The 24,752-nt window shown below is 35.1% G+C and overlaps 1 protein-coding gene across 3 annotated transcripts in view; it reads left to right on the top strand.

Annotated features, from left to right (window-relative positions):
* The window catches only part of LOC118271759 (potassium voltage-gated channel protein Shaw), a 255,565-nt gene that overhangs the window by 58,156 nt on the left and 172,657 nt on the right, over positions 1-24,752 (top strand). For all 3 annotated transcript variants that reach the window (XM_050693717.1, XM_050693715.1, XM_050693716.1), the window contains exon 3: positions 18,593-18,725. In XM_050693717.1, coding sequence (XP_050549674.1) covers positions 18,593-18,725 — 133 coding nt within the window. The remainder of the gene's footprint in view (positions 1-18,592; positions 18,726-24,752) is intronic.

Below are 24,752 nucleotides of genomic sequence, written 5' to 3'. Positions count from 1 at the left end.
AGACCTACTAAATTAACTAAAACAACGATTTACTCATGTAAGTATGTTGATAATGTTCATGATGAAGAGTCCCTTTGTGACTTGAAACTAGTGATAAAAATAAAAGTTATTTGTAATCATGGGTATATTCACGTGATTAAATATTCTTCACTAATTACCAGTTACTCTATATACATATCTAAACTTGTAATTTCCTAACTAATAAGCTAACTAAAATAAAAAAAGAAAACATTTGAAATACAATAACATTTTCCTCCGAAAAAAATATGATATTCTAAAACTACCTGTACCTACTCTTGTAAATATTTTAATGAGCCGAATTACCCGCTTGTAATACTTTTACAAATACTCGTACATTCTTGGAAGTGAGAATGGACGGTTGCCATAGCAACGGCGGAATATAGGGATTAGGTACATTGTTGTGGCGGATCCCTCGTAGCCTAAGGAAAGGTTGTATAACCTTTGTACGAACTACATCGTAAAATAATTTCGACAACCCGAATAAGGTTTGATTACTAAGATTTTTTATAATTGGGTACGTTGACCTTTTATTTTATGCTGAATTTTGTTTAGTTAAATAAATGATAAATGATATTTATTTCTGTAAATAGGTCATAAAATAACACTTTTACACGTCAATAGGCTTTGGCATTTGGGTTGGATAATAATTTGGCAACTTTTTTGGAAGTGAAAATAATGAAGTTTGTCGTATAGTGGCATGGTGAAGGTAATACAAATGCATGACACTTTATGGGGAACTCTAGGCGTTATAAAACACAAGGCTGATGCCTGGTCCGGAGCTACGGACTGCCTAGCGGATTTTCCGGGGCTCCGGCTCGAAAAGCAGGAGTAGGGACGAGGTAGTTTTTAGTGAGTAGGTAACAGTCTAACCTCTCACTTGCTCAAGGTGGTAAATATCATCAACGTAATACATATTATGAAAGACAAGTTTAGAGAATAATAGGAAACCATAAAGTAACTATTCCAGATTAATTCAAACTGTTAATTTCCAGTAAACTTAGTGCTTTGAAATCGAGAACCTGGGAATCTTAGTATTGCTATCTTAGATCTAGATCTTCCACGAATGGTAGGTAATAATGACGATAGAATTTGAACATTGTGATAACCTAAGTGAGCAGATGTTATACTGGCATTTTAACGGTCACACCTTTTATCCTCGAAGGGGTAGGCAGAGGTGCACATTACAGCCCGTAATGCCAATGTAAAATTTACGTGCACTATTTACCTATTGCCATATACGCGACACGATTCCAAACTCCTTCCTACTACAGAAACATTTTCGAGTAACCGAAAAAAAACCCAATAATACTTTACCAAATCAGGGAATCGAACCCGAATTGGGCCTCCAGTAACGTCACTCATACAACGAAACACAACGCAAGCGTTGTTTCACTTTCTGTGAGGCCGTGGTATCACTCTATCAAGCACAGCTCTCCTCTTGGTACACAAATAAAAATACACTTTAAAACAGCCGAAATTGAGTCGAATATGCAACGCACTTAACACAGTTGTGAGAACAAAGCTAAGATATTAGTTAATATAGTATTAATTTGTAAATTGACGCGGCTTTCAACCAATAACCAGCTGTGACGTAGCAATGACCGGGCCGCTGGCTCGAAACGATTTTACGCTTCGTTACTTGTGTTGTGTAAACACATTTACGCACTAGCGAGGATAAACGTGGCGTTTTCTTGATAATTTCGTGCGATGTCTTGTTCAGAAAGTCTTTATGGGGGTTTTAGACTGCAGTCTTAATAGTAGGGTTTATTATACAAATTTAAAATGCGGCGGCTATGTCCTATGTGCATGTGAATTGTTTTGTTTCTGTTTCCGACATTATAAATAAAAACGTGACAGCACCGTGACCATTTTGCACAACAGCATCAAGCTAATTGATCACATTCGAGCTGTGCCACATCGCACCGCATCTCATATGCTGTTGGTCACGTAGGCCACATTTATAGATTGTCATCGCGCCGCGCCGCACCTCATCGCTTTCGCGTCTAAATGGCTCACGCAAGACGTCGCATCAGTTCTTCTTAATACATTTCAAGTGAACTTTAATTTTGCCCCTTTTATTTTACACTTTGGAACGAGCATATAGCTTCTAGACAGACTATTGTTTATTTCTTTCTTTGTTGATGTTTCAAACGCACCTAAGTATGGTATGGTTTAATTGGAATATTTGGAATAAATGATTTGTCTTTGACTTTGACCGCTATTGAGGTAGTTTTTGAGGGTTGTTATTATTTGTGTTACAGTTGCGTTTTTTATACCCAGTGCGTATTAGCGCAACAAGCTGACTCCTCTTATAAGGAAATTCCCTTATCAGCCTCAATAAATTCTCTCGTTTCCATTTCCATATTATGTTTGCACCAGCCATCATGTTAGTAAATAATGGTTTATTGTAAATAAACACTATAGGTATAAATGTTATTTTGGTTTGAAGTATCAAACCAAAAGACTCCAGAATTTCGACACCAGCAATTTATACTACGCTAACTCAAAAAGCGTACTTTACAGTAGAGGCGTTTAAAGGGAAAAACGTGATAACTTTTACATTAATTAAGATACTTTTTTGAAATTTGGTATGCTTAATATTTAATTTATTCATTGTAATATCTTATATTTATATTTCCTTACTTATTTCTATTTTTTGATTTAGCGCAAGTTAGCCGTATATAAACGTAATTCATCAAAAAAATGTTACATCTTATACACGTCTAACTTATGTTAGCGTAGTGTAGTACGGGAGGTCGTAGTGCATGATCAATCATCTGATGCATATTTCAATATTTTTATAAAGAACATGTACTTACTTACAAAAAGAATAGTCAACGTACCATTAATAAACTAATTAATACGTTAACACATAAGTTTTTACTATGTAAAAGTCGCTAAGTCGTTCATTGTACAAACGAACAAGTATACACACGAACACACTAAACTACGCTAACTGTGAGTTAGCGCATTGTTGCACAGATTTTGACCAAAGTGATCCCCGTGCACACTCCGCTAATAATAGTTGGCGTAATATAAATCGAGTGATTTCAAAAAGTACCTTTACTTAGCGTTTTATAAGATTTGTAACTTTCTTATTTTTGCATATTTCTTCTCAATTTTTTTATGACGTATGTAAACCCACATTTTAAGCAACTTGGTATAAAAAAAGTTTTTTCCAAATTTCGAGTTAGCGTAGTATAAATTGCTGGTGTCGATTTAAAGTTTTGATTGACAAGACGTGACGATTAAGGGTGCTTTTCCACCAAAGATGTGCTATGCTACGTTGCTGTGGATGTGTTTGTCTTCCACCAATCATATTCATTGATACACATAGCTTAGCACTGGTGGACAACAGACTCAGTTAATTTATGTTTTTAATATGGAAAGATACGTGCTATGGAATATGGATGGCTTCCCTACAATCGATAAAACTTATACTCGTGCTGCGCATCTTCTACGCACAGTTACATAACGATAAAGCTCTTGTCTGCTTTACCGTTGTGGTGTCCATGAGTAACAGTGCCACTGATCATGTACCACCTGGTGAACCGTCTACTATTTAGTCTATTTTGCAAGTGTGGTGGTGATCTTAATTTTTATTTAAGACTTAACCTCTTCTTTTCACTTAAAGTACAAGACAAGCCTTGCTATATTAAATACATAGGTGATACATACAAAACGTCTATGTCAACTTTCCTTTAACTTTATCATTGGCCAGGTATTTTCCCTATGGGGGTGAGTAGTAACTGTAATATACTGCAGTTATATTGACACCCAACGAACCTTTAATAAATCAACCTGTCATGCAGTCCATTGTTATTGAATGCCTATCTGTTTAAGCGTGAATTTCCTCATATGATACCAGCACTTGATAACCGAAAATAGATCTTATTGCTTTGTGATAAGGATGTACTTGATATCAAATTCTCGCTATGGTGGTGTCCTATAAATTCCCGAAGGTTTTATTCGACAAGTGGTTTATTGTTTGTGACGTCACCGCGTTTATTGTTCCCTGAAGGGGTAGACAGAGGTATAGAAATGTGATTAAAATGAGTTTCATGTAGATATAATGAAATATTGATGCTATACACTGGCTTTTTTTGAGAAGGACTAATCATCCAATGATTTCTCCCGCCTTGATTGAAGCGAGAGATTGCGTCAGACTCTTTCTGATAAAATCCTTCGCGTTCCTATTCCTGTTCTTCGAATCAGTGCCTCAGCAACCCGCCAGGACTACTGCGGCTCCATATTGGGCATCAGCTCTACTGGGCCCCATCTTTGATGACCTGGTGGCTCTTTGAGGCGCGCGTGGAACGTGATGCGCCGTACACACGGGTCCATTCACTGGTTAAGACAAGTTCAAACTCCGTGGTAAGGAATTTGGAAAATTTCAAAACTATAAAATACTACTTTTCGATCTGGGTATCGTATCTGAGGTTTTTTACTCGACGTTATATAGAAATCTGTTTGTAACCTATAGCTGAAATAGGCCAGTGCAGATACCTCTAATAAAGGTAAAAAGTAAAAGAAATTTATAGTAGATTGAAACCTATTGGAAATGGAAGAGAATATGCTAAAAATGGAAAAAAATAAAAATTCCACTCCATCCGAGTTCGGGAAGTGGGGGGGAGGGAGGTTTTAAGAGGAAAAATCGTTTTATCGCAATTTTCGGCGAAACTACAAGTCTTATAAAAAAAAGTTCAACGGCAAAGTTGTAGGTAATAAAAAGATCTACAACTTTTGTATTTACACTTTTTTTGTATTACCTCAAAATTTTGTGAAAAATTCAAAAAACTACGATTTCGGTTTTTTATTGTTATCTTCGACAAAAATATTTATTTTTTAACGAAATTTTGTGAAAACGTGCCTTTATATGTACCAAATACATTGTATTTTTTTGGAATTGAAAAATTAATTTTTTTACCAATTATTGCTTAAATACCGAAAAATTATCCTAATTTTCAATCGAAAATTCACGCGTCAAAATATCAGATTTTTTATAAAGTTCTGTGGGCTTTTTGTTCGTTGAAATCTCTACTTTTCCATAGTGTAAAAAAAAATAAACGTTACTATGGAAAATGTTCTGAAAAAACAGGTGATAGTGAACGGCGGCTGGAGATCGTCGCGTGATTCACGACGCCCGAAGTGTCTCTGGAGGAGCGAGCGAGACTGGGATGACGTCTCCTCCTTCTGCGAAGCAGTCATGCTAGCAAAGAAGGAGGCGGGGAACGTGAGGGAACAAACCTCCTCACCTCCCAGCCTTCGCGAGAGATACTCCGGGCGTCGGGGATCGCGCAAAGTACTCTGGCCTCCGTAAGTACGGGTCTGTAGACGGCGAGCAAGGGTAGCTTGCCGCCCAAACAGAACTAGACCCGTGCATGCCGCGCGTCGCGTTCCGCGCGCGCCTCAAAGAGCCATCAGAATACCTGAGATGGTGTCTAATATGGCTGATGCCTGATCCGGATCTGCGGACTACCTAGCGGGTATACCGGGGCTCCAGCTCGAAAAGCAGGACTAGGAACAGGGTGGTTTTTAGTCAGTAAGAGTCTGACACTCCCTCTCGCCTCACCTAAGGCGAGAGAGGTCATTGGATTGGATTGGATGATTTTGCCACCTTAAAAAATAAAAAAGGTTTATAAATTATCTTCAAATAAGAATATATAAGTATCTACGTATTTAATTAAAACAAAATTCTACATTTTTCTTATAACATTGTAGATGTCTTATCAAATATAAACATTATTAACTTATTTGATTGTTAATCATAGTAGAATGTTTTAATTTATATATTTTTTTTAATTGTCAATGTACCATTAAATCTTACGCTACATAAGTTAATTGTAATAAATAGCTCAAAATTGTGCATAATGATGAAAAACTAATTTTTTGATTCGAGTTTTTTTAGTTTATTGCGTTTTTTCAGAACATTTTCCATAGTAACGTTTATTTTTTTTTACACTATAGAAAAGTAGAGATTTCAACGAACAAAAAGCCCACAGAACTTTATAAAAAATCTGATATTTTGACGCGTGAATTTTCGATTGAAAATTAGGATAATTTTTCGGTATTTAATCAATAATTGGTAAAAAAAATAATTTTTCAATTCCAAAAAAATACAATGTATTTGGTACATATAAAGGCACGTTTTCACAAAATTTCGTTAAAAAATAAATATTTTTGTCGAAGATAACAATAAAAAACCGAAATCGTAGTTTTTTGAATTTTTCACAAAATTTTGAGGTAATACAAAAAAAGTGTAAATACAAAAGTTGTAGATCTTTTTATTACCTACAACTTTGCCGTTGAACTTTTTTTTATAGGACTTGTAGTTTCGCCGAAATTTGCGATAAACCGATTTTTCCTCTTAAAACCTCCCTCCCCCCCACTTCCCGAACTCTGATGGAGTGGAATTTTTATTTTTTTCCATTTTTAGCATATTCTCTTCCATTTCCAATAGGTTTCATTCTACTATAAATTTCTTTTGTTTCAAAACCTATCTGCACTGGCCTAAAAATGTTCACAGGCTTTTTTTATTAAGAACACTCCTAAAACATGCCGTTATTTCTATTAAAAGAAAGAAGAGAGGGAGGAAATAAACTGACTGGCACGTTTTTAATCTCATTCCTAATTCATTAATTAATTCATTTCGTTAACGAACACGAAGGATCATGTTTAATTGGAATAGAAAAAGTACTGTTAGGATCGATCCGACAAAATTCGGATTGACAAAACATAGTGATTTAATGTCGTCACGCCTTTTATCCCAAATGGGTAGGAGAGGTATACCTGCACATTACGGCATTTAATGCCACTTTAAAATGTACACTCATTTTTCACCATTTTTGTTATAAGTCTCATGTAATAGGGGGAATTAGGGAACAGAATCTAAAGTTGCCTAAGAAAAGGAGATTCTTGGGACCAGGCAAGGTGATCATGCCTGGCGGACTTTCGGCCCACTGTTGTGTGATTTTCTATTCATGTTTATTCGCATGTAAACTTCAAATGTGCAATGTAGGATAGAAAGATAGAAGAGCAAATCAATAGATGACATCATCTATTGATTTGCTCTTCTATCATCTGTCACTTGTAATTCATCACCACGGGGGTAAGCCTATTGCTATATACTGGGCATAATTTCAGACTCCGTGCTAGTACAGAGAAGTTTTATACTGAGAATTTTTAGAAAAGCTCAGTAATACTGAGCCCGTGCCAGTGATTAACGTAATAAATAATAATAAGTGTGTACCTGTACATCTCCGGTAAACAAACTACACGAGGCGTAAACTAGAGTGAGTTTATCTCGTTTAATATTTAAGTGAGAGCCATTAAGTAGTGACACGTGTCGCCAAGCCACATGTACACGTTGGAGGCTGGGGGTTGCTTTGTTTATTTACATTATGTAATTGTTGGTTACGTTCATTTCGACACCAGCAATTTATACTACGCTAACTCGAAATTTGGAAAAAACGTTTTTTTATGCCAAGTTGCTTAAAATGTGTGTTTACATACGTCATAAAAAAATTGAAAGGAAATATGCAAAAATAAGAAAGTTACAAATCTTATAAAACGCTAAGTAAAGGTACTTTTTGAAATCACTCGATTTATATTACGCCAACTATTATTAGCGGAGTGTGCGCGGGGATCACTTTAGTCAAAGTTCGTGCAACACTGCACTAACTCATAGTTAGCGTAGTTTAGTGCGTTCGTGTGTATACTTGTTCGTTTATCAAATGAACGACTTAGCGACTTTTACATAGTAAATACTTATGTGTTAACGTATTAATTAGTTTATTAATGGTATGTTGACTATGTTTTCGTAAGTAAGTACATGTTCTTTATAAAAATATTGAAATATGCATCAGATGATTGATCATGCACTACGACCTCCCATACTACACTACGCTAACATAAGTTAGACGTGTTTAAGATGTAACATTTTTTTGATGAATTACGTTTATATACGGCTAACTTGCGCTAAATCAAAAAATAGAAATAATTAAGGAAATGTAAATATGAGATATTACAATGAATAAATTAAATATTAAGCATACCAAATTTCAAAAAAGTATCTTAATTAATGTAAAAGTTATCACGTTTTTCCCTTTAAACGCCTCTACTGTAAAGTACGCTTTTTGGACTTAGCGTAGTATAAATTGCTGGTGTCGATTTGTCAATTAAAGAATAGTGTCTTATTTTGCAATGTTATTTTGATGATTGTCAACCTAACATTGGGGGGGGGGGGGGAAGGGGAATCATCCTATTACATGCGTCTAGGGCGAGGCGAGAGTGAGTGTCATACTCTTACTGAAAAAGACCACCCTTTTCTACTTCTGCTCTTTGAGTCGGAGCCTCAGCAGCCAATCTTCCGCGGCTCCGTATCGGGCATCAGCTCTACTGGGAGGGGGTCTGCTGATGGCTCTTTGAGATGCGAACACAACGTGTAGTTTAAAAAAAAATATGTAGAAAATATTTTGACTTTTGATTGCAGTTTATTTTTAACCGACTTCAAAAAATTATATATTCAATATTACCTATTGGAAAGAAGCGGTGGGTCCTTCTAAATATATCAGTTCTGATAAACCTAATGCGTTCTGTGTTTCTGGAGAAAAGGAGCAATATGTTTTCTGTATCGAACAATCGACCTTGAATTTTATTACAAGTATCAGAAAACACATTATTGTATACAATTCGAATTTTATATAAACAACACTTTAATAGATTGAATAAACGATTTATAATAAAAACTAAAGCAATGATTACTATAGTACAGCTGTTTCTTTCTAAATAATATAGTGAAACCTTTGTCTGTATTTGTTTAACGGATTTTCAACCTTAACTACTTTAGAATAAAGACTAAAATTGTATAAAGTGTATTCAGTTTTGGATAGCTTGATCTGTTTAACAGATTTTCAACCTAATTCACTTTGGAATAAAGACTAAAGTCGTTTAAAGTGTATTTAGTTTTGGATAGCTTGTTGAGCTAGTATACATACAGAATGTTTCTTTAAAAGTTTTGTTTTAATTTTCTTTTGAACATGATGGCAGACATTTTAAAGTTTTGAGTCGTGTTTTGATTATGAGTAGATGTTATATTTACGATTTGATTTCCTTTGTTTCTTTAATTCAAAATATTGTAACATCTCATTGTTTTTTTCGAATAGGTTAGTTTTAAAATTAGGTCATTGTATGCGTTTTTTATTTTTATTGCGTTCTATTTGACTCGAGTAGTCAGTAATACTAATATTAAGATGAAATGTGGGCAGTCCTCCCGGTAGGTGGACCGACGACATTGTCAGAGTCGCGGAAAGCCAGTGGATGCAGATGGCTAGCTGTCGTTAGCTGGATGACTAAAAAGCCTCCCCCTTAGTCCTTCAGTGGATGTCTTTCGGCTGTTGATGATGATGATGATGATGAATACTACTGTTGAGATGAGATTTTCCATATGACATAAACGGTGAAAATGTTTCTGCGTGCCTTTTTTAGGAATAAAAAATACAACATATCCAATAGAGTAAGTGTTAAAAATGAGAATTTTATGCTGTTACTATAAAATTTGGTTTCCTAAATAAATACACTTACCAGTGATTCAAATTCAAAATACATTATCCAGTGTATTTTTTTATCATTTCAAACAACATCCCAAACACAGAAGATACACATGCACCAACTAATTCAAAACAATAATTAAACCATCACTTACCCTAACATCAACTACGAAAATAGTCTCTACTACTCACAAAATAAGAACCATATCACACTTTACTGACAGCACAAATAGAGGTCAAAAGCAAAAGCCACATGAAGGTCCCAGTCCACTATTTACTTAATGATTTAATGCCCTTATCTCGGTCCACAGTTGACGAAGCACCTCTAAAATCCTGCAATAAAATCACACCCTGTGTATAACATGAACATATAGCAAGATCATCGCAAGTTTGCGTGAAGTCAGTTTGTATGGACTAACGATCAAACATGAGATTAAATAGGTTTGTGTCAGTCGTGTAGTGGGTGTATTTTTTTTAAAGGGAGATAATCGTCCAAAGACTTGACTTGACACCTTGGGAGTGGCGTGAGGGAGTGTCATACTCTTACTGACTAAAATCCACCCCGTTCCCACTACTGTTTTTCGAGCCGAAGCCCCAGTAACCTGGTAACAGTCCGCAGTTCCCTGTGGTGGGTGATAGCAATTAAGAAATCATTTCTACATAAATACACCTCTACTTTTTCCGTGGGTGTGTTGAAAGCCGATTAAGATACAATTTTTCTTGTTATGAATACATAATATACGTTTATTTTAATTAAAATTAAGTGTTTATTTCGTTTTTCATGGTTTTAAGAAGATTTTTAATATGGTACGTCGTATTGCCCGGATGTTTAATATGCCCTTTTCATACATTAGAAGTATTGCATACAAAGGTGAAATAATTGCGCACAAATATACAAACCATTATTAAGTCGGTTAAAAGTATCCTTTTCCATGGCGTGAATTATTCCTAATATTACCTTAATTCATCCTCTTAACCTCCCATCCATCTTCCCATAATTTTAATTGGTCACCTTTACTGTTTTCCTAATAAATAACAAATAACTCGAGAAATTAAGCACCTATTATTATTCCTGGGTATATAATAACCCTACTATCAAAAGTGGGTAAGCCATAATAAATTGACGCGACCGGATCTAAACCTGCGACCTTCCGGCCCTTGTCGGGTGATTGTCCCTTTCCGCACACACCCAAAGGATAAACCTTTGTCGAAATAAGTCGGTCTTCCTGGAAATTTAACGGAATTAATGTAAATCTTCAATTATGTTTACGTTTTACGAGAAGATAGGAACTTCTGCAACCGTTTGTCGTATGTGTGGGAGAGCCAGCTTCGGCTCGACCGGAGTGATACCACGGTATCACAGAAAACCGACGTGAAACAACGCTTGCATTGTTTCGTCTTGTGAGTGATGTTACCGGAGGTTCAATTATCTCTTTTCTCCGATTTCCTCAATAAACCTTAAATTCCTAACCTCTAAAAGGCCTGGACGCTCAATGTCCCCAAACCCCGATTCCAAAGACAATACTTTAATTCCTAACCCCTAAAAAGGCCGGCAACACACTTGTAAAGCCTCTGGTGTTTTAGGTGTCTAAGGGTGGCATCGATTGCTTACCATCAAGTGATAAGTCTGTTCGTTTACTATCTTATCCAAAAAACGTAGTTTAATAAATACGAGGTTGTCAATTTTGGCCAAATTAAAGTCAACATCAATGCATTCGTAAACAAATTGATTGTTTAGTCTATATTCAGAATAATCTGTCAGTCAGTTAGCATCTTGTAAACTCTATTGTCAAAATCGTCTGGGCGTCAAACAGTTTAAAAATGTAGCACCTAGACATTTGATTTAAAATTTTTAACATCCACTATCGCCAAAATATACAAACCGACAGATAAGTATTCAAATTCAAAGTCAAAGCATTTATTTAAATTAATTCTTAATTAGCTACTTTTGAAACGTGAAAATTAAACTGTCAGTCAGTCTGTCTGTCAATTAAGCTTTTTTTTGAGAGGGGAAAATCATCCAATGATTAGTGTCAAGGCAAGAGGTAGTGTCAGACTCTCACTGACTAAAAACCACCCCGTTCCTATTCATGCTTTTCGAGCCGGAGCCGCTGTAACTCGATAGATAGTCCGCAGCCTGTCAGTGAAGCTAGTTCATCATTACTCTTTTAAAAAAAACATTTACTTTCAATATCACTGATACATTATTCGATCCGCTACATATTTTGTTCTGAATGTAAAGCTTCAGGTTAAATCAAACCACCACAAATGGATGGCCCAATAGGGATGACGCTTGATCTGGAGCTGTGAACTACATACCTACCTAGCCGGTTTACTAGTACTCCGGTTCGAAAAGCAGGGCTAGGAACGGGGTGGTTTTCAGTCAGTAAGAGTCTGACACTACCTCTCGCCTCGCTCAAGGCGGGAGAAGGCATTAGATGATTTTCTCTCTTAAAAAACCTATTTAAATGGCTAAGGCAAATCAAATATTAAATGTCAATGATATTAGTGGGTAACAAGACCAATAAAAAACTAAGAAAAACATCGCCCTATCTACCAAGAACCGATCATGAAACTTTAATAGCCTTCAGCAGTTGATCATTTCACCTCGCCACACCATTAAACGTTATTTAAACGCGAATAACAGTAAAGTGGTAAACATTGGTTTTTAAACATCACTAAAGTTTAAACGAATTTCCTTGGAGACCATAAAATGTGATTTATCTACTGTTTATACGAGTATGGTGTATTTGCTGAACAGGGAACTACGAGAGAAAAGTTGTTTCCTTTTCAATTCCTAGATATTACCTATAATTTAATGATTTGATTTATAAATTGCTAAATTCTATTCTATTCTAATTAGTTGTAGACCTATCACCTGATGGTAAGCAATCGCCGCCGTCGATGGACACTTGAAACACCAGAGGCGTTACAAGTGGGTTACGGCTTTTTGGGGGTTAGGAATTTAAGGGTTGTTGTTCGGGAATCGGGGATTGGGAAGATTGGGGAGGGGGAATTGCGTTGTTTCACGTTCATCTCCCACATTTATTTTATTATTAAAAAAACAACACAACGTCATTCCTTTTTATCCCCGAAGGGGTATGCAGAGGTGCACATTACGGTACGTAATGCCACTGTACAATGTACACCCACTTTTCAACATTTGTGTTGGAGTCCCATGTAATAGAGGATGAGCCTATTGCCATATACTGGGAACAATTCCACACTCCGTGCCACTACTGAGAATTTTTCGAAAAACCGAAAAAACCTTAGTGTGCTCGATTCGAGAATCGAACCCGATACTCCTTGTCCAGCAGTCCAACTTGCGACCCTTAACCAACGGATTTTCGAAAATTTCTTCATTTGCTACTACTTTCAATGTTCTTAGAATCTCTGACAGCTCTATTTTCCGATTGTGTTATATCGAATCTATTCTGGTAAACTCGTTTTGTTTCAACGTGTCAAATTTCCATTAGTCGTTTGTCGAAAGTAATAATTTATGTCTGAAATAAAAGCTGAAAGATGAAACGATCAATTCATGTTAACATTTCAGTTATTTTTGTTCTGTTGCTATATTTCATTGCTACGCTTGTCTGGTTATCGGAAACGTTGAGGTTCAAGGTTCGATTCTAGGGCTGGGTAAAGTGTGGTTTAGAGTATACATTTTAGAAATTCATATACGATGTTTATTGAGTTGAAATGATACAGAAATTATATTTAATTTTGATTTAATTAAAATTATTCTAAATTATATGAAGTTTAATGTATTGCCGTATAACTTAGCTAATAATAGCAAAAACATACAAATATTCTTTTGAAAAGTTTTAATAAGCGTGGGTACCAAAAATCAGATTGATATATCGTCAGGAAATTACAATTATTACTAAATTTTACCTAAGCAAACAAACAAACAGGTCAAAATCCGTTAGAACCGTTTAAAAACCACAATCTCATTCAATGATAACACCCATCAAAAGATTTTAGTACCTATCATCAAAACCAACACAAAAATCTCAGCCAAATTTCAAATCTTTCACTGAAACCCGACATTTCTAACTAACAGTAATATCACCAGGATTTCTGCCCATCACCCAGACAGCTACAGATGCAATGCAAGTAAGACTGACAGACTGACGGACTGACAAGTTCTCTTGCATCCCGAGTCCCTGTTAAGTCTCGTCATTGTCAAATCTGTACGTGGTTGAAGTGCAAGCGAATTTGTGCGCTAGATTTGTCGGGTGAAGATTTATTTTTGAATACAAGAGGTAACTCCACTTGTATTCTTGTATTTGCTATTAGACAAGAATTTAGTATCCGTCATCATGATTGATATGTCTACTGCTTAAAGCCACTATACGAATATTGAAGAAAGATGATATCAATTATTTCTTGATCATTGGTTTTTTCGTACTGTTAAAAACAATTATTCATAATTTAATATATTCGATACCTATATTTTTATAATAACTTTCATGAGACATTGTAAGTGAACTAAAAATATTTGTTATCTCACTTAAATATTCTGAGAAAAAGCTCATAAAAGGACTCTTCTTAATGAGCACTGTTGGTTGGTTGCCGCGAACATCGCGATAAACACACTCTTTCTAATATATAACTATACATATTACTGGTGCAAAATAGGTACAAATCTAAAATGTACACCTTTATCACATCACATCAACAGCCTATAAGTAGCCACTGCTGACCAAAGGCCTCTTCTCACACGAAGAAGGTTTCTCAAACTTATAATTAGAAAGTAAGCCTAAATAATCTTAGAAAGTACATATAACTCGGAAATGTAATATTGGTACTTGCCGTTGGTAGGTTTCGAATCCGCACCCTAATGCATGAGAAGCGTCTTAAACCTCCAGACCACCACGACACCTGTATATCCCGTAAGAATTAAACGAAGCAACGTTACGCTATGTTTATGGGAAATATAAAGGTGTTTTCATATAACACAAGTTGCTGACATAATGCTTTCGTTTAATGCGGATTAGAGTCAGACAGTAAACTAGCGTGGCGTTTACAACCTCATACGGTGCAAACGTACATAAAATGCAAGTCGTTGACGCGTATAATGTCTTATGAATACGACCTTAGTTATAGGAAACTGCATCGTAAGTTGGTTACTCGATTTTATATACTAGTAAATAATAAAATAACTGGTTTTATATTTATTTTATAGTCGAAGCAAATGGCGGTCTATTGTCTCAGCTTCTGCCAGCGGCTTCGCTCGCGTTCCTGTGAGATAAAAGTTCTATCACTCAAGTTAGCATACCCTGCCTGTATAGCAAACTGAACGGACTTTGATGAACTAAATCGTATTGACGGACAAAGTTCCAAATATCGTATATATCGCATGGAGAAGGTTCGGAACAAACACTATTTTGCACAAAAAATATTTATATAGAATAGAATCAGGCGTTACTTTGCGGAAATTCATGCTACACTAACAATACAATAAATTTTTAGTTTTTATTCCGCTTCATCTATTTTAAGCAGTTTGGCAATACTCTACTAAATTTTACAGCATGATTCTAAAACAAGAATAAAGATGTCGGTTAGTAAGTTAATTAGAAACAAAATATTTACCAAATACTCTTTTGAAGATACGAATCTTTCCGCATTCTTACACAACAATTTGCGTCAAAACATTTACTCGAGTAAAGATTCTTTTTCCAATCGAGTTTCTGTGATTCACACAGAAGTTTATGTCTGTTGTGAAACCAACAAATTAGTATCATTACTTCACAGCCTCTATATTTAGGTAGACACAAAACAAACCTGTTTATTTACATTCGACGTACAAAAACTAAATTTAAACTATTTCAAACAGCTATCGTAACTACCAATATTTATGTAGGTACGTAAATGAACCGACGGATCACCTGATGGTAAGCAATCGCCGCCGCCCATGGACATCCGAAACATAAGAGGCGTTGCCGGCCTTTTGGGGGTTAGGAATTTAAGGGTTGTTGGGGAATTGGGGATTGGGATGATTGGGCCGCCTATAACCTCACTCACACAATGAGACACGGCGCAAGCATTGTTTCACGTCAGTTCTCTGTGAGACCGTGGTATCACTCCGGTCGAGCCGAGCCATTTGTGCCTGTTTATTTAAATTCGACATATAAATGCGCAATTTAAACTATTTCACCGAGCCATCGTAACTACCAATATTGATGTACAGGTACAATTACAAAGAAAAAACAACGATTTCCATAAAACACTTTCCAGTACAAGATTTCACAACAAAAAACTATTTCATCCCAAGTTTACAGACAAATGATACAAACACTAACCTCTGAAACATTCACAGTTATTTGAATCCGAATTTAAACAAGCCATTTGAAGCCTTATTACATTACACCAAAATTGAATTTACTTTGAATTCTCTGAATTAATAAAGAGAAGAGAAGCGGTGATCAATAAGGGACTTTATGGCCTTATATTAAGCGTTAGAGTAGATTGGAGGTAATGTAGTGGAGTCAAAATGTAGGAAGTTTGGTGGGATATCGCGTGAAAAGTTGGTAGTTATCTAGGGCAATAGTTGTGATTACTTGTGATCCAAGATTTAGGTTCGGGATTTGTGATGGGATTATGAAACATGTAAACTAAACAGATTATACTAATGGATTTAGTTCTGGCGTTAGATGTGAATCCCTGGCGATTTGAAAGAGACGTGTAATCCTCTAAGTTTAAATCGATCTTTCTGAAGTTTGGGCCTTAAATAACAGGGATAAAAGTATGATAAAAAATAAACGACTTTTTTTAAACGTTGCCCCACACTAGCATTTTCTCCTGTGTCATGGGTGCGTTTACAAACATACAAGTTAACATACACATGACACCCAGACCTGAAAGAACAATTTATGGATTTAATACAAAGAGTTACTACACACTACCACACCAACCGTTCAGTAATAGATTTATTCGTTGGATATACAACCAGTGCGGTCATGATAAGTATTCATAACTATGCAGAATTTAAAAGTACAACGACTTGAAGTCTTGAATAATATTTTGGAATTGAAATCGCCAACCCGTATTGAGTAAGCGTGGTGATCAATACTCAAACCTTCTTAATGGGTGAAGAGACTTTGGTCGGCAGTGGCCACTTATAGGCTGTTAATGTGATGTGTGATGTACCTTTCTGACTGGAATCATGAGCGTTATTTTTTGATTAAAGTCTAATACTTATCGCAGTAATTACATTACGAAATAAAGAAATTTGGTTAGCAGGTGGCAACTAATAGGCTGTTGATGTGATGTATCGGCCTGGTATATATGTATCTGTACTTAGCTCTAAGCCTCTTTAAACATCTTTGTTAACATTATGGAATGCAAATAAATATATGAATATGAATATGGTTGGATTCATGATTGATATTTTAAGATTAAAGCTTTAATTATGATACTGATCGCAGTATTTACACTACGAAATAAAGAAATTAAATCCTGCAATTATAACACATTTCACATACTTACTAACAACGTTGCAACAACAGAAATTAATGCCCAACTCTACAATACAAGATAAAACCATTACAACTCCGTACTCAGACCATGTTACGACTATAACGCCATAATACTTTTATGGGGGTCGCCATTCTTCATACTTTACACCACGACTGGCATTTGTCACGCGCATCACGCTCATCACGGCACAACTTCGCTTATATTTGACAATCAACACGTTTTTATGTTAGCGTGATAAAAAAATTAAGGATTGTGCTTTTTGTATTGTTTTTTGGTAATAAAGGGTCGATTTCTGGCTAACTTTTAGCTGACTTTCATTCCCAGATTAGGCGAAGACTCATCATTGTCACCCTATAAGTGGCTACTGCTGACCAAAAGCATCTTCTCACACGGAAAAGGTTTGAGCATTAATCACCACGCTTGCTCAATACGGGTTGGCGATTTCAGACTTATAATGTTTTAACATGATGTTTTCTTTCACCATTTGTCAGTGGTGTCTAAATAATCTTAGAAAGTACACATTACTCGGAAAAAGTCACTTTGGTACTTGCCGTTGGTAGGTTTCGAACCCGCACTCTCATGTTTGAGAAGCGGACGTCTTAAACCTTCGAAAAACCACGAAATGTTGGAATTTTTCGATTTGAAAAAAAATCTCATTCATCTCTCATACTCTTATATTGGATTCAAACCTTTATCTGGTGTAAAATGGTCGTAATGAAGTATTTGTGCAAGTCTGCCTTTAAACCTTTGAAGGGGTCTTCACAGGTTTAAAGGGGTGACGTCATGTTGCATCGTAAACTCACACTTCTCCAAAAACAAACACACACAGACATGTCGTTATAATATTCCTGACACAAAAAAAAATATTTCAAAATTTAATTAAATCCAATCCAAACACAATACAGTGAACAGTGAACACAGTAATAATATTAATAGAAGAAAAAGAAAAACCACCTTCGCATTTCCCTGTTACTTTCCATCTGAAGGGAGGCATTATCGTGAATAAACAACTGTGAGTTACTTTAGGCAGGAAGACAAAGTTTATTTTTATTTTATTGAACGGATATTGTTCGGAAGTGATGGCGGATCTTACTTATGTATAAGAGGGATTTCTGATGGAGGGAAGAAACTTGCTGGAATGTTGAGGAGTCCCCTGGTCTAGTGATGCAAAGATTTAGTGACCTTATTCATATGAAGGTATGGTAGCACACAGAGGTTCTTTACAAAGCCCAGGATTGTGTTGACATGACCAAATGCAACAAGGTGACGGAAGCTAATAAATTACCATAGTTGAATCTTGTCACTGCGTCAGTTTTAGTTGTGGTCTAACCAATCGAAGCATTGTCTGTCAAAAAAGAAACATTTACCACATGTGGTATTCAGTTGATAGGATGGATGCTGAAGAGGACATGGAGTCATCAAATCCTCTTAATATGTATAGATAAATCATCTAAAATTACTTACTACATAGGCTAAAATGATCCCATTCATTATGAGCCACTGTCTTGTTTTGTCTCGTCAAAGATTCCATTTTGTTCCAGAACTGGCAAACTGCACTACCCAACAAATGTGTGTGGTCCACTATTTGAGGAAGAGCTGGAGTTCTGGGGGCTGGACTCCAACCAGGTGGAACCCTGCTGCTGGTCCACCTACAGCATACACAGGGACACACAGGTTCGTGTAGATTAAGATGGAATTTTTGGAGCAGATTTTAACAAGTAAATAGTATGAAATTGGTAGTAACATTCACTGTGTCCCAATTTTTTCTTTTAATCATTATTTAATGTTAAATGTATTGGGGTTTTTTATCCAATAAGGATATGCCAACCTCATTGTGACTTCTTCTTAAGTGTACACATAACTTAAATTGCAATGGCACAATACTTACGTGTTTCCGGATAAATTAAATAAATAAGTACCCAAATAACTGCCAATCACTCTTGGATAGATTTTATCAGTTTGTTCCAAATAAGTTAATAATTTGTGAGTAATAAGAAGTTGCTATTGGCCAACAATGGTCATTATTTACCAAATAAAACAATACCGATTCTCTTTAACAAATCTCTAGAGTTTTTATCTTGCAAAGAATTGTATTCGACGTTGATATCCGACGGGTGAACTGCAGATATTTTCCAAATCTTTTTTGAAACAACCCAACTTGTATTGCCAATGATGGCACTGGCATTTGATGAAACTGTTGTACCGAAAGAGGAGAGAGAAAAAGGCAAGCAAAGAGCAATAAATTTTGGCCTAGACATTTGGGCGAAATGCCAAAACGGCTGGCTTAACTTAAACCTTTGGTCAACTTGACTTTTAACTAAGATTAATTTATGTAGAGATAAAAATTTTTGCTAGTAACTGTTTCTTCGAGTGATTGCGTTCTGCCAAGATTTCTTTTGATTAAATTGAATTTTAAAATTTACTTCATTCGCAATCTTTCTTTCTATTATGTTTATACATATAATTTTGAATGAGAGGATTGTCATCAATTGTGTTTGAATGCTTAGATATTATTTTTGTATTAAAAGTGTACTAAATGCAGAAAAGTTAACAGAATTTTTTTTTGGGTTACGATACATCTAATGCAAGAATAAACAAAGATTTGAATTTCAATTTGGTGACTTTTACAAAATTTAATTAGTAGCAGCACCCTTTGGGTACATTCTATCCTATTGTTGATTACGATAAAAATATTTTACATAACACTCTTAAATATAAAATTGGACCTTACTAAATATAGCACAGAATATAATTTGGGTAACAATGGCGTTCGCTAATGAACGGTTTCCGAGAATTTAATTCGAAAGCCTTCATTAACTGATGACAATCCTCTCATTCCTAGCCTAGTTTGTGGAATAGAGTTTCAACCTATTTTGGCTGAAAATTGTAATTCTATTTAGTAAGTATGTATTCACCAATGAACACTAATGATCACCTGTAAATGTGTTGAAATTAAAAATGGTAAAACAATGAAGGTTGTGATCTTATACTTAAGTCCATTGTTTCCATGATGTGTATATGGAAACTCATCACACACTAATTTTATTGTGCCGACACATAACAACGCACCTGTGACACCTGTGACACTTCTGGTGTTGCGGGTATCCACGGGCGGCACCATCAGGTGACTAGTTTGCTCGTTTGCTACCTATTCCATAAAAAAAAACAAGTGACAAATGCCAGATAACAGACTAACTACGAGCAAATGTGAACATTTGAGTTTGGATCGTCAATCACGCTGAAACTACTAAACGGATTTTGATGAAATTTGGTATACAGACAGGGTATGAGCTGACTTGGGTGTTAGGATACTTTTTAACCAACAGAAACGCGGACGAAATCGTTGGCAGAAGCTAGTTTAAAATAGTATTAAATGATGTTAAAACGAATAAGATTAATGTCTCCTTTGTAGAGCTCAATAAATAACAGTAAATATCTTGTTATTATCAAAAAGTTTTCGCAAAATGGACGGCTAAGGAAAGATGAGTGGGTGTACACAATAGAGATCAAGAACTTAATTACTGTATTGTTTTGGTTTAAATTGGAACCAATTTTTTATCTTACCAAAAGAAAATCATCTTATCTTATAACTTTCGTGAGACATACTTATTATTATGTTTTTCGGCTTACTTTACATAATTATTAGACAAGGAACTCGACTAGTTTCAAGGCATGCTAGAGGCTCATATTCATACTACAGTTCCTTGAATGGATTATAAGGGACAACGTAAACTAAAAGCAAATTTTTAATACCAATAAAATAATTCACTCCAGTCCAAATGTCTAATTTGAATATATCATACAAATCCTTTCCTTTTCCAATTTGACAATTAAACTTAAGTCAACCTTACGTCCATAGAACTGATGCAGCTATCAAAACACAACATATCTTCAAAAATAACCAAACCCTTTCTTTCAAGATTTGCATCAGCCAATAAAAAAGGGTAGAATGAAGTGAAACCATCGAATATCAACCAATAGGATCCCTAAAACGTAACATTTTCGTTAGATAAGAGATCTGCTTACGCCTTTAAGAGATAGGGACTATTCTCTTTGACTTTAGTGTCTGAGATAAGTATTTTTGTCAAGACCCTTTTATATTGTGAAGTTTGTATTATATTCAGAGTATAAGTCAAAGTTTTGGAAATAGTGGGTGGTAAAGAAGACAAATCTGTTTTATTTCTTAGTTTTTTATGTGACTGGAAAGATTCGATGATTTGTATTCAAAACGCATCGATTTTATAGAATTTATAATTGCCTAAATTGTCTGCATGGTTGTTGCGTTAGCTAGGCAATTGGTTGCCGTGTAGCGGATTCGAATCCCGCATTGAGAAACTTTTTGTGTGATCCACAAATAGTTGTTTCGGGTCTGGGTGTCTTGTGCATGTCAAATTGTATGTTTGCAAACGCACAAGAGAAAACACTAAGGCGGGGCAATGCTTAAAAAATCACTTGTCTATGTTTCAGTGTATAGTGTACAACATATGAATAAGGCACCTTGACCTCAAATACTACCTACAAGTTAAGATCAATACAATCATGACACTTCTCTATTAAATTCAACAATACCAACCAACAATTCAACACACACACTCACACAGACAATCCCCATATCTAGTCCTGACATATCACTTCAAAGGGTTTCACTACAGTTTCAGCCGTACGTAAAGGATCCCAGCAGCTGCCACTCATCTTGATGGATGAAGAGTAACTTGTCTCCATGTATGAAGTGAAACTGGATCTAGCTTATCTTGGAGTATTCTACATGTCTTGTTGAAATAGGAGGTTATTTCTTTCTTGAAAGAGGCTCTTTGTTTGTTTAAAAGTGTTATGTTAGGCTGTTTTATTGTGTTGTTCATCTCCTTTCTTGTGCTATTTTTGGGTTAATATTAATTTAGACTAATAAATAAAATTGGAGTCTCTTTACGAGGATACAATACACCAAAATAACATTTTTAAAATTTTTATTTGCCTTTTTGTTCTGGCTAATCTCTGGAATGAGTGGACCGATTTTGACGGGGCTTTTATTGTCAAATAGCTGATGTACTAAGAAGTAACATAGGCAAATTTTATTAGTTACAAAGTTCGTAAGGACGCGAGCGAAGCTACGGGCATGAACTAGTCTTTTATATATTGACTAAGCTCCTTTGTATGTATTAGATAATTGAGCAGGTGGATTTTACACGTATTTATCCTTTTGAATGTGTCTTTTTTTTTGAGGGGCGAAAATCATCCAATGACTTCTTCCGCCTTGGGCAAAGCGAGAGGGAGTGTCAGACTCTTACTGACTAAAAACCACCCCGTTCTTACTCCTGCTGGGTGATGTAGAATGAATAAGGTATTTCAATTACTATAACTTAGAATAAAACTTAGTAGTAAACGTCTAATTACCTTTATACGTATAAAATATGAATATTAAGTAAACAAAAATACAACAGTAACCTATTATGTACATTTCAGTCTATCACTTACTAAGTTAATACAATTTGAACTGTATATCTTTACCACAAAATTTCATTTCAGTTTTTCAGAGATATTATATTTTTCTTTGAACAAATATTATCATTTGTGTCGAGACATATTATACCTAATTGCTTATATTAATCATGACAGAAAATGCTTCTCTAGTTTCTCTAGAGAAGAAATATTATTCTGTGGTAATTAAATAAACCTTATACAATGTAGAGGTGAATTGAAATCATTATGTTTAAGTTGCTATGAGAGTAAAGTTATATAATATGATTATTATATTTTAGATAACCACATAGTTCCCGATCTCGCGGGATCTCTTCAAAAATGAGATGTGGAAGATATTCCAGGGAACTCTTCAAAAATCAACATAATGAGCTCTGCGTTTGAATTTAATAGATGTATACTCACTTAGGGCATTGAAAAAATAGTTTAAAAACGGACTTAAACTAACTTAAAACTAAAGAAAGCTACGAATTACGAATTTATAACAATTAAAAAAGAAACTATATTACAACCTATCCTCTATGCTATAATAACCAAGCTTAAACTAAATAATTTAAAAGAAACGACTTAAATCTAATCTAATTAATTTATAAATTAGACTTACAATTTTATTAAAAAAACTAACTACAGTAACTACTAATAATCGATATCAAACTAAACCTACGTTAAATAGTTTAACCAAAAAACCAGGAAAACCCAACAAATAAACTTATTAATTGACAAATACAACGAAACCAATTAGGAATATACGAAACAGCAGGACCACTACAGACAAATAATCATACGACTGATAATACACTTTTTCTACGATAGTACCGAAGCGCTCGGCCGATACCCAACCAAATGAATGTAACGAAACCATAGCGCGATCAATTTGATCCCAACGCCATCTATCGAGGATAAAGACAACTTGGATTATTTATTTATACTCCGTTCGGGCATTTTCTTTGTACTAAAAGTTTAATTATATTGATATTATTTTTTTCATACATTTTTACTATTTATTTACTTTTTTTGATGAATTAAAACAATAACATGAACCGAAGTCGTGTAACGATCGACATAGAATTATCTATACTCCGTTAGAGCATTTTCTTTGTACTAAATGTTTTATTATATTGATATTATTTTTTTCATACCTTTTTACTATTTATTTACTTTTTTTCGATGAATTAAAACAATAACATGAACCGAAGTCGTGTAACGATCGACATAGAATTATTTATAAATAATTTATTTCTTATTTTTATTTTTTGATTTTTGAAATAAAAATATATCTATGTCCTTTCTAAGGTTCTAAACTATATCTGTACCAAATTTCAACCAAATCCGTCAAATAGTTGCGGAGATTAATGGTATAAGCATAGAATGTTCGACGTGATTCTTTAATTTGACATAACTTTTTTATTTATGAACCGATTGACATGAAACAAACACTAAATGTAAATTTAAGCATCCCACAATATATTCGTGAAAACCGCATCCAACTCGGATCAGCCGTTTCTGAGATTAGTGCGCACAGACGAACAGACAAACAGACAAACAGACAAACAGACAAACAGACAAACAGACAAACAGACAAACAGACAAACAGACAAACAGACAAACAGACAAACAGACAAACAGACAAACAGACAAACAGACAAACAGACAAACAGACAAACAGACAAACAGACAAACAGACAAACAGACAAACAGACAAACAGACAAACAGACAAACAGACAAACAGACAAACAGACAAACAGACAAACAGACAAACAGACAAACAGACACACAGACAAACAGACAAACAGACAAACAGACAAACAGACAAACAGACAAACAGACAAACAGACAAACAGACAAACAGACAAACAGACAAACAGACAAACAGACAAACAGACAAACAGACAAACAGACAAACAGACAAACAGACAAACAGACAAACAGACAAACAGACAAACAGACAAACAGACAAACAGACAAACAGACAAACAGACAAACAGACAAACAGACAAACAGACAAACAGACAAACAGACAAACAGACAAACAGACAAAAAAAAGTTAATTACATTTTTGGGTTCGACATCGACATAACAATAACCCCTGCTATTTTTTTTATTTTTATTTTCAATGTACAGACAGCACTTTTCTACGATTTTATTATATGTATAGACTAGTTTAAGACCGTTCTGTCTAGTTGACCGAGTGCGGCTGTCGGGCAATGGGTTCCGAGGTCGATTCT

The sequence above is a fragment of the Spodoptera frugiperda genome, chromosome 5, assembly GCF_023101765.2.
Source record: "Spodoptera frugiperda isolate SF20-4 chromosome 5, AGI-APGP_CSIRO_Sfru_2.0, whole genome shotgun sequence".
NCBI lineage: Eukaryota > Metazoa > Arthropoda > Insecta > Lepidoptera > Noctuidae > Spodoptera > Spodoptera frugiperda.
This window is presented reverse-complemented; position numbering and strand designations above follow the sequence as displayed.